Source organism: Mus musculus, chromosome X (assembly GCF_000001635.26).
Source record: "Mus musculus strain C57BL/6J chromosome X, GRCm38.p6 C57BL/6J".
NCBI classification, from domain to species: domain Eukaryota; kingdom Metazoa; phylum Chordata; class Mammalia; order Rodentia; family Muridae; genus Mus; species Mus musculus.
The window spans coordinates 150,803,785-150,817,431 of NC_000086.7; the positions used below are offsets into that span (position 1 = coordinate 150,803,785).

At 46.0% G+C, this 13,647-nt stretch overlaps 1 protein-coding gene and 1 non-coding gene across 8 annotated transcripts; both read right to left on the reverse strand.

The window, feature by feature from the left end:
• Window positions 1-2,636: 2,636 nt before the first annotated feature.
• Maged2 (melanoma antigen, family D, 2) lies at window positions 2,637-10,578 on the reverse strand. Of its 7 annotated transcripts, XM_011247882.2 has the most exons (14): window positions 10,445-10,578; window positions 8,887-8,953; window positions 8,039-8,530; window positions 7,090-7,398; window positions 6,897-6,960; window positions 6,560-6,639; window positions 5,919-6,013; window positions 5,463-5,542; window positions 5,326-5,368; window positions 4,937-4,999; window positions 3,788-3,902; window positions 3,130-3,397; window positions 2,926-3,063; window positions 2,637-2,771 (listed from the first exon to the last, which is right to left on the reverse strand). In XM_011247882.2, exons 2-13 carry the CDS (start codon window positions 8,929-8,931, stop codon window positions 2,933-2,935), a joined length of 1,785 nt encoding a protein of 594 aa, XP_011246184.1. In that variant the 5' UTR covers window positions 8,932-8,953; window positions 10,445-10,578; the 3' UTR covers window positions 2,637-2,771; window positions 2,926-2,932. The 7 variants fall into 7 exon arrangements, with proteins under 7 accessions (XP_011246184.1, NP_109625.1, NP_001345496.1 ...); NM_030700.3 differs by having other exon boundaries at window positions 2,926-3,397; window positions 10,445-10,561; NM_001358567.1 differs by having other exon boundaries at window positions 2,926-3,397; window positions 10,418-10,561.
• Gm24907 lies at window positions 4,075-4,202 on the reverse strand. Its single transcript, XR_003953222.1, has one exon. It is a non-coding gene; the product is annotated as a small nucleolar RNA SNORA11 (small nucleolar RNA).
• Window positions 10,579-13,647: the final 3,069 nt, after the last annotated feature.

Genomic DNA, 13,647 nt, shown 5'->3' on the forward strand with positions numbered 1-13,647 from the left:
ATTGGCTGCTTTCTCCTATCTATTACACAAATCTATGCCTGTGTGTATTTGTGCAGATATACCTAACACATGCCACCTTTGATTAATAACACCCTGTACACAGGAGAACAGATACCCTGCTTCTCTAGGCTCCTACAGTTCACGCTCTCTCCATCATATAACTGTTCTTTTGAGAAACAGCCTCTATTTGAATGCAACTTGAAAATGACCTAACCAATTTCAAATGCTTAATGTGCCCCCTCCCCCAAGTGACTGTGCATATAGACAGCATTTACTATTGAGTTACAGGAGGCTCATGCTCTCTGTAAAGCCTACCTGTCCATTGCATTGCATGACTTAGCTCATCCCTAGACCCTACTTCAGAATGCCTAATAACCAGCTTCTAGGAAAAAAAGAAGCCAGGAGCATGTTTGTAGATGAATCGTGGTGAAAAGGAACTAGCTGGAAGCTGAGCTGCTACAGCCCAGTTTAGATGTGACCCTGCTAGGACACAGGGACGAGCAATCCTTCTGGGGCGGGGGTCCTGTATCTGCTTGATCGCCTTCTTTGGAAAACAGCCTGTCATCCCAGCATTTTGGAGGGTGTCAGACATAGAAGTATTAGCAAGGCCAGTCTAAGCTACATAAGGGTGTTTGAGGCCAGCCCGGACTATTTAAAACTTTTGTGTCTCAAAAACACAAAGCAAACAGAAACCAAACTGGTAAGAAGCCTTAATCAATGTTAATTGAGTCAGGCTAGAGGGCCAGAAAATGGGGAGAAAATTTGGAGAACTGAAAGTGATAAGCATCATTGGAGTAAAATACTTTAAAGGCACACATTATGTACCAGGCGTTGCTCTAATCCCTTTACCCGCAGATGTTTTGAGTAGTAAACAAACAGTTGTCAGAACTGGCTGTGTGGGAATATTTATGTCCTATTAACTCACCAAAGGCTTTCTTCAGCCAACTCAGTACTGGCTCAAAGAACTAGTGTACAAATTGCCCCCGTGCAACAATAATTGTCATGTATAATTTCCATATGATTTGCTTTTCACATTCAACCTTTAGCTTAAAACATTTTATCTAGTCATTAACTTTGTGTTGGATTTAAAAAGTGGGAGTGATCTTTATGCAGTTGCAATATGTCATGATGGGGACTGAACCAAGAGCCTTTTGTGTAGTAAGCAAGCACTCTAGTACAGTCTCTGCTCCTTTTGCTTATTATTCAAGATGGGTTCTCAGTACTTTGCCCAGGCTGGCTGTGAACTCACGCTGTAAACCAGACATTCCTTGAGCTTAAGAGTTCTTCAACATCAGTCTCCTAAGTAGCTGGGATTGCAGCCATGCTTACTTTTTCTTTATGCATAAAGCATATCTATATTATACAATTACAGTCCACTTATGGAAAACAGATTTCAAGGGATGGGAACAATTTGGACAAAAATATCTACAGGTGTTTTAGCAGGTGAAACTGTTCAAAGGGCTCTTCCTGCTCCTAGACAAGAAGCTATATAATATGAGGTAGAATTATTTGGATTTACCTAACACTAGCCTAAAGGAAGGACTGGAAACTGCACTGTCCATTTGTTACAGTGATGGCATTCAGGCTGATGAAGGTAACAGAAACAAGGTCTTCCATGGTTTTCTGTGCCACTGTGCAACCCCACTTGTCAGGAATGCCCTTTTTCTCCATGTCCCACCTGCCTTCAAGGCCTGACACTTGGAGAAACACTAATGCCTAAGTTTCCCAACAAATGAGGATCCCTACAAACCTATGGAGGCCACAGAGCAAGGGCAGAGTTCTTTATGACTGATTGCCTCTTAACTCTATCAATCACTTTAAACTCCAGTTTGATATTAGGTCCACAGCCCCTGAGTCTTTCAGTACCCTCCACTATCTCTTAGTCCACATTTACACAGAGGTATCAGCTGGTAATGAGGTAACCTTTGATACAATTATCTGCTAGAATATCTTCCTAGAACGCCAAAGCTGACTCTACCTGCCTGTCATAGGGACCACCCAGCTTCCTGATGAGACAATGACCCCAAATGGAAGGACCTGCTTTCAGTGAAGACATCTCCAGGAATGAAAGTAGATCTGAATCGATGACCATAGTTATGAGTCATTCCTCTCTGACTGGAGTTGTTTGTTGTTTGTTTCTTCAGTCATATTTCCTAAGCAATAAATGTTGCTTTCATTGCATACAGAGTGGAAGGGGTGGCCATTACAAGGGTTTCATTGCCCACAAGACCTTCTCAGCAACTGGGACTCTGTTACCATACAAATTAGAGATGGTGAAAGATGCTTCCCAGAGTTCCCCATCCATTGGCTTCTACCCAGCTAGACCACACTCTTCTGCCATGAAAAAGTGTTTCTTTCGTTTTGGTCTCTCCAACCACTCAACTTTCTCTGAACCTTTCGGTTACATTTCTCAAAAGGAGAGTCTTTTTTTTAAAAAATAGTGTCTTCTAATACTACAATCCCCATGAGTCACCTACTAGAAAGCCTACCTACCCTTAAGGAGAACAATGCCCTGACCTACTCTAGTGAGATAGGCACATTCACATTCTCAGGAATCTAGCCGAGCAGATGGAAACTTTGACGATTGTTTTTAAAATGTGACAATCTACCAAAAGAAAACAAAAATGGCAATAAACTCAGAAATGGCAAATAGATTTAATATAGAGTGTCGACTTCAGTTGATTTGATAGTGGCTGCCTGGAGTGCTGCATTGAGTACGTTTCTGAGAGTGCACCCTGGCTTGAGAAGAAGACGCTGTGATTATTAGCAATCTGCAAACACAAGTAAAGGAAAAATCAGTCAGTTGATATCTAGCAAACAAGCCACAGTAAAACCACAGCAGTGTCTTTGCACACGTTCCAGGCTTATCTCCAACCCAGCCGCCCCCATGAGCCCCAGCCACCTCACTGCCACCATGACAGATACCTGTATCTCACTTGTAGGAGAAACCACAGGCACCAGAGCTGCTGTTGGTACTGGCCCCAGCTCCACTAAGGCCAGCGAAGAGCCCAAATGTGAGACTGGCAGTCAGGCTGGAGTTGTTACTGAAGCCACCACTGGCACCAGCACTGGCACCAGCACTGGCACTGCCACTGGCACCAACACTGGTACCAGTACTGGCACCGGCACCAGCACTGGCATTGGCACCACCACTTCCTTGGGCTTTGGCTTTAGTTTCAGCTCCTGCCTGGATCCGGGCCTTTGCCCAGGGTCCAATATCAGCTTCGTCCCAGTTGCAGGGCCCAGCGGCATTCTCAGAGCCAAGCCCAATGCCCATCTGAGCTCTAATCTCAGCCCTCGCCTTGGCTTCGGCAGCAGCCTCAGCTGCAGCCTTCAAATCTGCTTCCATTGCCTCTCGGTACTGAGCTGCCCATTCCTTGGGATCCTTCTTTTGCACCTGAAATGGAAGTAATAACCCTTAGAAGGTTCACTGAGAATTTAGTACCTACTGTCTGTAAGGCCATACTAAACACTGTATGTCATGTAACAGTACAGCTAGTACTACAAGCAATCCTGCACCAACCATTCGAACCCTTCTTCACCACTTAGCTGGATCCATGATTTGAATACATCACCCACCAACTTTTCTGAGGCTGTTTTCACATGGGTGGTACAAAAAACGCCTTATCAGGTGTAAGGATTAAATGATGTAGGTATCATGCTTGTCACACTGTTTGATAACTCAGAAGCTTTAAAATGTCCAGATATAAACTTCAGGACACTCTGAACATAGAATGCCCATCCCAGGGCACCCCATGACCTTCATGTGCCAAGTACATTCAATTACCTTACAAGCAAACTTGAGAACTTTCATCTTGCTGGTCTCATAGTAAGAGCGTAGGCCCCAGAAGAACTCGTACTCAGGAGGATTGCTATTGGGTACTCTGGCATAGTCCAGGTACCTTTAAAGAAAAGAATCAAAGTCTATTTATAGGGTCAGTTGTGAACCACTCATGAATGGACTAGTTAGGCTGAAAATGCATACATTCCCAACTAAATCCTTTAGCCCTTCCCCAAAATGGAACCGTATCCTTTTGGTCATGCCCAGAAGCCACATGGAAGAACTAGGGAGAAACGTGCAGGGCACTTGCTCACAGGGAGGACATGAGTGTTGTGCTCCTTGTTACATGGTGCCAGATTCCTGTTGGGTGTGTTGTAAACAGAGAGGCCTCTTTTCACCGTCCCTGCTCTGAGCACACCACACTGCCAGAATTTGGAAGGGGGGGACTAACCAGGCTCTGGCAAGATCTACCATTTAAAAAAAACAAAAACAAAAAACAAAAAAAAAGACTGTCAAGGTATTGTGGCTCATGCCTTCAATTCCAGCTCTCAGGAGGCTGAAACAGGATGACCAGGAGTTAAAAGTCATCCCAAATGAACAAGTCAGTACCCAGCATTGTCCTAGGCTGCCTAAGGATACCAGTCAAGGCCATTTTGATGGAATTTTTTGGCTTTTTTGAGACAGGGTGTGTGTGTGTGTGGGGGGGGGGATGTAGACTTGAAGGCTCTCCTGGAACTCATTCTGTAGACCAAGCTAGCCTTGAACTCAAAGACCAACCTGCCTCTGCCTCCTGATGATTAAAGGCAGGTGTCACCACCACCTGGCAGAAGTTAATTTTCATAAAGTACTACTTAGTGAAGTAAAAAAAAAAAAACATGTTCTAAACACAGTGTTTATTTGCCACCTGTGTAACCCAGAGCAAATGACTTTTCACTTCATTTAGACTATTTCTACATATGTACAAAGCTGTTAATAACCCCTCCCTCACAGAGGTGTTCTAAAACCACGTATGAAACAGAAATCTATGACTGCACCCAGAAAGAACCTGCCACTGGCCTATACACATGCACCCATGCAAACATATGCTTGGGGCACGTCCATTATCAAAATAGACAAAATGCAAGGTAGAGTCCAACAGCAGACAACGACACTTACTTCTGCTTCACAAACTCATCAGTAATGAGTTTCTTCACATCTCCAAAGAGTGAGTGATGAATCCTGGGAATATAGAAAGCTCAAATAAACAAATAAATATAATCAGATCTGGTACACTTCCCAGATGATGGCAGAGGCATTTAATTCCAAGACAGAAAAGAGATTTACAGCACAGAGAAAGCTCCATGGAAGCTCAAGAGATGGTTGAGAGAGTGAGCAGAGACAAGAGCCATTTCCCCATCCACACGGGTCAAAATCTTGGGCCCACTACCCAGCCCAGAATCCCCACCCCCAGCTCCACCAGACCACCAGGCTGATGCAATCCTGGGAGCGTCCTCTCTTGCCAAAAGACAACACGGACAGCAAGCGCTGAGAGAGCCCAATCATACCCAGGGCGCAGCCCCAACTTGCGCAGCACCTCCCAGATGACAGCTGCAAGAGGAGGCAAGAAGGAGACAAAGACAGAAATTGAGCATCTGGAATTCAGGCAACAGCTACCTATTCAACTGCATGCCCATCCACTCACCCTCACTGGACCGATTTCCATTCATGAAGATGATGCTAAGAAGCACCATGAGGAGGCCCAGCTTAGGTGAGTCCTTGGTCCTAAGATAAAGAAAGTTTACGTTCATGAGCCATCATCTGTAAAGCAGCTTGCTAGGCTGCCCTCTCCTAGATCCCTCAGATACAGAGAATTCAGCCTACTCTATGGTCCCAGCCTGACCTAAGGCAGGATGCATTCCCTCTTGAGCCAAGCTCTCTACACACCAAAATGCTACTCCTACATAGGGTTAGGACATGGAAGGATGCCTGTCAACCCAAGCAAGTCTAATACCACTACTACCCACAGGGATCCAGCGTGTGTGGGAGTGGGGACAGGGGTGTTTAGTCCTTCTTTCCTGAGCTTCTAATAGGCCATGGAGAGAGGGATGGATGGGTGGAAGCAGAGGCCCATTCCCACCCTAGCACTTTCCCGGCTTACGTTCCCAATATGCCTGCATCAGTTGGCTCTAAGGTACTGAGAAGAATATACAAGTGGTCATTCTTGTCAATTTCTTTCAATTGGATTCCAAATACCTATGGATAGGAAGAAAAACTTATAAAATCATAAAATTCAGCTTCCAGGGCTTCTGTAGTTTCTTTTATAGCTAAGGGTTTTCTGCACATGTGAATGTGTGTGTTTGTGTGTGTGTGTGTGTGTGTGTGTGTGTGTGTGTGTGTCTGTGTGTGTCTGTGTGTGAAAGAAAGTAATGGACTATTGTATATAAAGCACATAGTTATGTGCTATTTATACACATAACAAACATAGGGTGGTTATCCATAGCATCTTTGTAATCAGGGGGAATTTAGGGAGACAGAGGGGTGAGCATCTGCAACACATGAGATGGTGTATCCAGCAGCAGGCAGAAGCCAGGACTAAGCTGCACAGCTTTAGCACTAGCTGTGTTTCCACAGCTGACTTGCTGTGTGGTCAGTGGCTGCCCCTCCCTAGGCCACCATGTGCTCAACTCTACAGTGATGAGGATGCAGTAGGTCTCTGCTTTCCTCCAGGAGGGTGCTCATATGCCTTTCTTCTGTTTAAAGCTTCCCCAGTGCACCCATCCCCCAGGGCTGTCCCTTCACCTTCTCCAAGGAATAGCCTGCTCGTTCAATGATTTCAGGGTATACATCAGTATATTCTTTGATGATGTCCTTCAGCATATCTGCAAATGAGAGTGTTGCAAGCATCTGTGCTGTAGAGATACCAGGTAACCCTGATGCCCAATCAACAGACCCTTTGTTGTCCAAGCCATGGGTGGCAGAACCAAGTTGTGGGGGGGCTTTTCAATAGAGATCCCACTGTTAGGAGAACTTTGTGAAAAGGGACAGGCGCGTGAGAATGAAGGCTGTCCCCAGCACACTGGTGAGAAGACAAGAGAAGGCAGAGCTCAGGAGAGAGCACGTGTTTGTAGGACTCTACCTGAGCGTCTGATGGGAATCTTTGTCTGGTCTTTAGCCAACAGGTACTTCACCAAGTCATTTGCCTAGGAGAAAGAAAAATGATGAAAAGACCAAAACAAAAAAAAACAAAACACAGAAAACTCCAAAGCACAACAGAGAAGACATCAGGCAACACAATTGAAAAGGTGAGACGTAGAGGGTGGAGTCCATACCCTTCCTTGTAAAAGGGCCACATCTCTGGGTGGGGGTGCCTCAGGTTCCTGGGATGACTGTAGCTTCGCAGCTCTTCTTCGGGCCTTGCCTCTGCGAGCTCTAGGTGACCTCAGGGAGAGCAAAGCTCTCCGAGCCCAGGCAGCCAACCGAGTCCTTGATGCCCTGCGGGCCCAAAAGGCTATGGGTCCCCTTGAAGCTCTGCGAGCCATGGAGGCCATTAGGGCCTTTGAGACCCTTCGACCACCTGTGGCTTCTGAAGCCTGACTCTGGTCACTGTTGCCATCCTCTTCTCCATCCGGGTGTTTCCCCTGCATCGAAAGAGGGGAAGGTCAATATCAGCAAGTGGTGCAGGTGGCTCTTTCTCTTAACTCAGTCTCTTCTGGAAAGCACACCCAACGCTGTCTCTTCTAGGATACATCCCCACAACCCTGCCCTTGTAGTAAGACTCTGCCTCACTGGACACTAGCCATCCTGAGTCATGGGCTTATCACTGACTACCAGTTGGGAATTTCCTCCCTGAGTGGATCAGGAACAAGTCAGAAATAAGGCCTGAGGCTTTCGTCTTCCCACATCCACCCCTGACCTGACTCTGCTTCTAGCACCATTGACGAGCCAGTCCTCTTTCTTTCTGGGCATCAGTTTCCTGCCATACAGAATGGTACCATAAGGAGTTACTTTCAGATATGAGACTACACATGTGAATAAGCCTACCTCAAGGTCTATAGTGTACAGCTACTCTGTACATATAAAAAGCTGCATTCCAGTCAGCATGAAGCTATGTATATGCCTGCCTCATCTCCCCACCAGCCTGTGAGCTCTGTGGATACAAGAACTGTGACACACTCCTGTTAGTGTGCGCTGGGTCTTTCAGGAACACAGGAATTGTTTTAATTTTGGCAGACAAATGAACAAGAAGATTGTGGAGAAGCAAGGATGGGTATGTCTTACCTTTTGGGTATTCTTGGCTTTGACCTTGGGCCGAGTATCCTGGTTCTCCTGAACCTGGACAGCTGTACCCTCAGGCTCTGGTTCATCTGTCCCAGCCTGAGAGGCAGGAGCCTCAGTCTCCGGAGCCTTTGTATTGACCTTTGGATCGGTACCACAGCTGACCTTTTTGGTCGGGGTTGTAGGCATTGTCATAGCCTGCAGGTCAGACTTCTGCGTCTTGGTGTCAGCTGCTGGACTCTTGTTTTCAGTTGCCAGAACTTGGGTCTCACTCAGCTGTGTGGTAGGTGAGGCCTGGGTGGCAGCTGCCTCAGACGCCTCTGGGGCCTTTGAGACCTCTGTCGCCTTTGGGTTCCCAGAGGCTTTTGGAGCCTTTGCAGCCTCTGAAACCTCTGGTGCCTTTTCTGCCTTTGGTGTTTCTGAGACCTCCAAGTTCTGGGTCACGGTCAACAGGTCCTGCATCACGGAGCCGCTGTCCTTTTCTGAAGCTTTGCCCTGCAAGGGAAAGCAAGGAAGTTCACTGACCTTCTTCCCACCCCTCAACAAGGCAAATGGTCCCAAAATTAGGTGGCTACACTTCTCTGACCTGTAAAGACTCTTACCTGTGGTGTGCTCTGACCACCCCAGCCTAAACAGGCTTCCCAGTTAAAAAGTAATGACAGAACCAAGGGCCCGCCCACCCTCTCTCCCTTCCTCTTGGCCTCCCCTCCACTGGGGAGAGGGGATGCACCCAGGCAAAGAAGTGGGTGGAGAATGACAAGGATGGGAGGAGAAGCTCCAAGGATTTAGGGCAGCAAAAGGGGCTTGAAAGGCAAGCAGCAAGAAAGGGGGGGGGGGGGTATCGGTCTTACCTGAGAGCGAGCTGGATCTGCACCACTCTCGCTTGTGTCAGACATGTCTCAAGTTCACCTAGCAAAGCTGAGTTCAAAGAGAAGGCCTGGGTCAAGTGGAGAGCCCGCTGAACGTCGTATCCCTTGTTCTGCCTAGAAGCTGATCCTCACCTTCTTTAGGGCCCCAAAGCCCAGCCCCTCCCGGAGCCCCAACCAGTAGGTGCTCAGATACAGAAATTCTGTCTCTAGGTCTCAGTTCTCTGCAGCCGCACCCTCCCCTCCTCCAGGAAGATGTGCCAGCGCGGCAGCTCTGAGGACCCCGCCCCCTTTTCCCAGCGCACCCCCCCCCAGCCGCAGGCTTAGAGTGCGCATGCGCGTCTTCTGCAGCGCCCTTTCAACCCCGCCTGCTTTCCCAGTACAAACCCGTTCTTTGAAGTCCACCGTGCACATGCGCATTCAGCAGCTGGCCCAGTCTCTGCGAGCCCTTCTCAACACGCCCCTTTCTAGCTATACATAAAGCGCATGCGCAATGTCCACGGTCTCAGTCCAGCACCCAACTCCTATACACGCCCCTCTCCAGGTCCGCAATGCTGTTCAGCCCCGCCCCCTCCCCAACAAACCTTCCATCCAAATTGTCGCAGTGTCTGGTGGTCCTAGCCCCTCCCCTACTCACAACCACCCTATCAATTTCACAGAGCCTCCAGGTCCCGCCCTTTATCCTAACACGCCCCCCTCCAAACGGTAAAACCCAAATTGGTTTGGCTCCTTCCCTGTAACACCCCCTCCTCAACTCAGGATTGAACTAGTGATTCCATCTTAGGCCCAGCCAAACGGGGTCCAGTCCCCTCCCTTCCTAGCTGGATGGATTCGGTAAGATTTGGCTCTTAAGGCAGGTTTTCTCCAGATCCCAGAGGGTGGGGCCGACCCCTAGCAGGCTCTCATCCAAAGCTGGGGCCCATGACTTACCTCGTCCTCCTACAATTCCCGAGTGTGTCCACTCTCTCCAAGCCCCTCCGAAACTCAGATACTGCCCTCCCCACTAAAGGCCGGAAGTGGTCCCGCCCCTTTCCGCCTCCCTAGGGGGCCTCCGTCCCAGCCCGTCTGCCCCTCCCCCCTCAACACTCCTTATTCCCCCCCTCCCTATTCCCTTGCCTAACTCCGGACTCCCTATTTCCCATCGCATTTCCTATTTACTCTACAGAAATCTCTTCCCATTCCTTACATCCTTCTCTGTGTTACCTATGCAACCCCCCTCCCCAGTGTCCCTTAACCCTTCTCTGCATCCCCTATTCTTGTCCCTGGATCTCGCCTTCCCCTTCTTATTTCCCCATATTCTTCCTTCTCCTCCAAGCATGCACAGTTCCCCTTTTTCTCCCCTCCACCTCTGCCAGTCTCTGCTGTCCAGTTCATATACAGCTTACTACTTTCTTGGTCGTTCTCATTCTCACACCGCATCAAATGCAGCACTTCTGCTCCAGCTATAGTGGTCAAATAAGAATTGCCCACCTGCCCAGCTATAGGTTTCAGGTAGTTAGAACCACTGTCTGCTCACCAGGAAAGCCCAATGTTGTTCCCTCACCTTGTCCTCCAGTGAGTCTGGGATGCGTGTGCCTGCTCCTCTCAGTCCCTCTCGAAGTCTCAGCCTCCTGGACTAGAGCTGCAGACAGCCCAGCCCAGCCCAGCCCCTTTCCGCAGCCCCCTACCCCCCGCCCCCTTCCTCGGGGGTGGGGCAATGGGGCCCTGCTCAATGCTGTCTGACGCCAAAGCCCATGTTTATGCCTCTGTACCAGGTTCGGTCTGAAGCCCTTCCAACCCAAACTGCCCCCACGAAAACGATTCATTCATTGAAATTATTTATTTTATATCGTTATTTTTCTTACTACAAAAGTAGTGTGTTGTCATGTGAAAACCAGAGAAATGCAGAAATATGTAACAGAAAATTAAAAGCTATCTTTAATCTCCTTCCTCAGAAATACTCATGACATTGAGTACTTTGATAGACATTCCTCCATTAATTTTTTAATTTGTAGTCTGATTATGTGCACTTTCTCCCTACACCGGCTATACTAGTTACCTACTGTTCTGTAACTGCTTTTTTTCAAGTTATATATTCAAACCTCTTTCCCTTAGCATATGTTTTTTTAGAAATGTATAATGTTTTCTTGTATAACTGTCCTATAATTTATTTACTTAGTTCAGCTTCGTGTACTTTCTGGGTTGTTTCCCCCTTTTCGAACTATTACAAACAATGCTACAAGGACCATCCTGGTGTCTATATTGGACTGTTTTGTTGTTTTATTATGTTTTGCTGATTCAATTCATTTGAAAAAACTACCATTTTCAGCGTAAGTTAACTGTACAAAGTAATGACTTTTATTATGGCATTGACAGATTCACCCTCAATAACGTTTTTCACTAGTTTGAAATGGCACTTCTGTTGCCTGATAAATTCACATAAACAACTGGGTGTCTTCATGAGAACAAGATAAAATGTAAAGACAAAGAGAAGTAGACAAAATATCATTAGCAATAGAGCAGGTGAATGCAGACCCAGAAAAAGCTTATTATAAACTATAATTCACGGTAGTTATAGAAATAAAATTCAAGATCTTTCTTATACACAAATAGTCAGAAGTCTGCTTCTTGAGGTCACCTTTGCCCATACTGGACAAATGAAAGATAGCCAATCCTTATGGCTTTATGGACAATTTGATTCACATACATTTTCACACATCATCAAGGCGGGTTTATATATTCGTTTCATTTCCTATAAACTGTTACTTCCCCCAAGTTTGTAATGTCACCCTTCTACTTTCTTATCTCCTAGGCTCTCTCTGCTGAGCACAAATGAATAGTCTCTCATTTTCTTCCAATTCTGGTGCCCCAAATTCCTATCCTATCCAACTTATGGAAAACTTCCAATACCAAGAAAATAAAGTTCTCAAACCTGAGGGTCCTGAGGGTCTATGAAAGCACCCTACAGCTGGTCACCACATAGATGTTGTAGGTGTGTGTTTTAGAAGATCTTAGGTGTTGTATGGGGATTAAGTGTCTTCTTGGAACTAGAGAGCATAGCTATGACCTTGGTAGTCATCCAAACAAGCAGTGCTTGTGGTTTGGCCTAGAGTGTTAGCAGGGGAGATAGTGAGGAGATTGGTGGGGGCGGGGTGGACTGCTAGGACTTGATGAGTAATTGGATTGTGGAGGGGTGGATTGGAAGGAGGAACATAGTCAAATATTGGCATCTTTCTTTAACAGATAGTGCAGATAGTGACCCTTTCAGTGAGTCATGGAATAATGGAGTTAAAAAGGAAAAGAACATTGATTTTATGGCACTGGTGGTACATCCAGGTAGAAATGTCAAATTGGCAGTTGGATAAGCCTGTCTGAGAATCAAGAAAAAGGTCCGAGTAGAGGGTATCAATCTAGAAATTGGCACTTGTATACTTTAGGGTAGTAGTGCAGTAAATAACAAGAACTTAATTCCTGACAACTTTGCTGAATTTCCTTTAATGAGAAACATGTATGCCTCATTCAGCCATTGTATTTTCGAGTCTACACTGTGCCCCAGTTTCCTGGTGGTTCTCAGTGTCATATTGGTATTCATGACAGTGAGTGGATTTTCAAGAAACACCTATCTCTATTTGCCAACCTTTTTCTTCTGAAAATTATATCTAGTTGCCCATATACCAGTTAAACAACACACTTTACTATCAGAAGATGTGTTCTCTCACCTAGGAACTTCTTCCCATGAAACTGCTTTCTGTGTGCTCTGTTAACAATTTCTAACATTTAGAACTCCATGTTGATTCACTTGTGGTCTCTGGAGGAACAGAATTAGAACCTTGCATACTATTGAATTTAATGAAGTAAGCTCAATTCATGTTCATCAGCCGGGCAATGCCCTTCCTCTCTTTTACTTCCTTCCTAACACAATGGCATAAATATCCTTATCTTAGGACCTTGAGAGGCAACCTTATCTGAAGAGAAAAACCAATTAGTTAAAAAAATCTTTACTGTTTGACTAAGGAAAATTTCTTTCATTTTCTTCTTATGAACTGTAGAATCTTTTGATCATCAGCATTAGTCTACAGAATCTGAAAAGCCCAAGTCATTATGCCCTAGGCCTGTTTGCAATGACCATAGACAATCAGGAAAAAAATAACAAAACAAAACAAAACAAAAAAACCGGGGATTATGGTCAGCGGGCACATGCTCTTCCCATAGAGCCTGATGGTCTGAGTTTGAGCCCAGAGTCCCATATGGTGGAAAGGCAGAATGGATGGTAGAAAGTTGTCTTCTGACTTCCAAATGTGCACCACAGTGTGTGTGTTTGTGTGTGTGCGCGCGCACGTGGGCCGCACACACATGCACATGTATGCACACCAACACACAATGTGTAATAAAAAAAATTTTTAAATAAAAGAGAAAGTTCCTGTGATTACATAGGTCCCACATACCAGCATAGGGAAAACATGAAAAGCTGAATTACCTTTAGATGTTTCAATTAAGGAAATAAAGAACCCTGGCTAAATACTGCTTAGCATAGAACGCCTGGATGAAACTGGCTTATGCAGGGGTAATTATATTACAGGACACCTGAAGCTGAAAGAGGGTGTGCAGAATATCCTTACCACCAATCCTGCCTAGCAAAACCTTCTTCCCCTAAATTCAGAGAAGGTTCTGGAAAGAGTGGCAAAAAAAAAGAAAGAAAGAAAAAGAAAAAGAAAAAAGAAAGAGTCCTTCCAGAGCTACTTATTATTCCTTCTGTCACCTAAGCTG

What these genes read in the sequence shown, in the direction of transcription:
- Maged2 (NM_030700.3), bottom strand. Translation starts at nt 8,931, where the DNA reads ATGTCTGACACAAGCGAGAGTGGTGCAGATCCAGCTCGCTCTCAG. An exon ending in AAGCCAAGAATACCCAAAAG is followed by an intron (nt 7,399 to 8,038) that starts GTAAGACATACC and finishes CTTTCGATGCAG; the next exon opens with GGGAAACACCCGGATGGAGA. An exon ending in TTCTCAAGTTTGCTTGTAAG is followed by an intron (nt 3,398 to 3,787) that starts GTAATTGAATGT and finishes CTTCCATTTCAG; the next exon opens with GTGCAAAAGAAGGATCCCAA.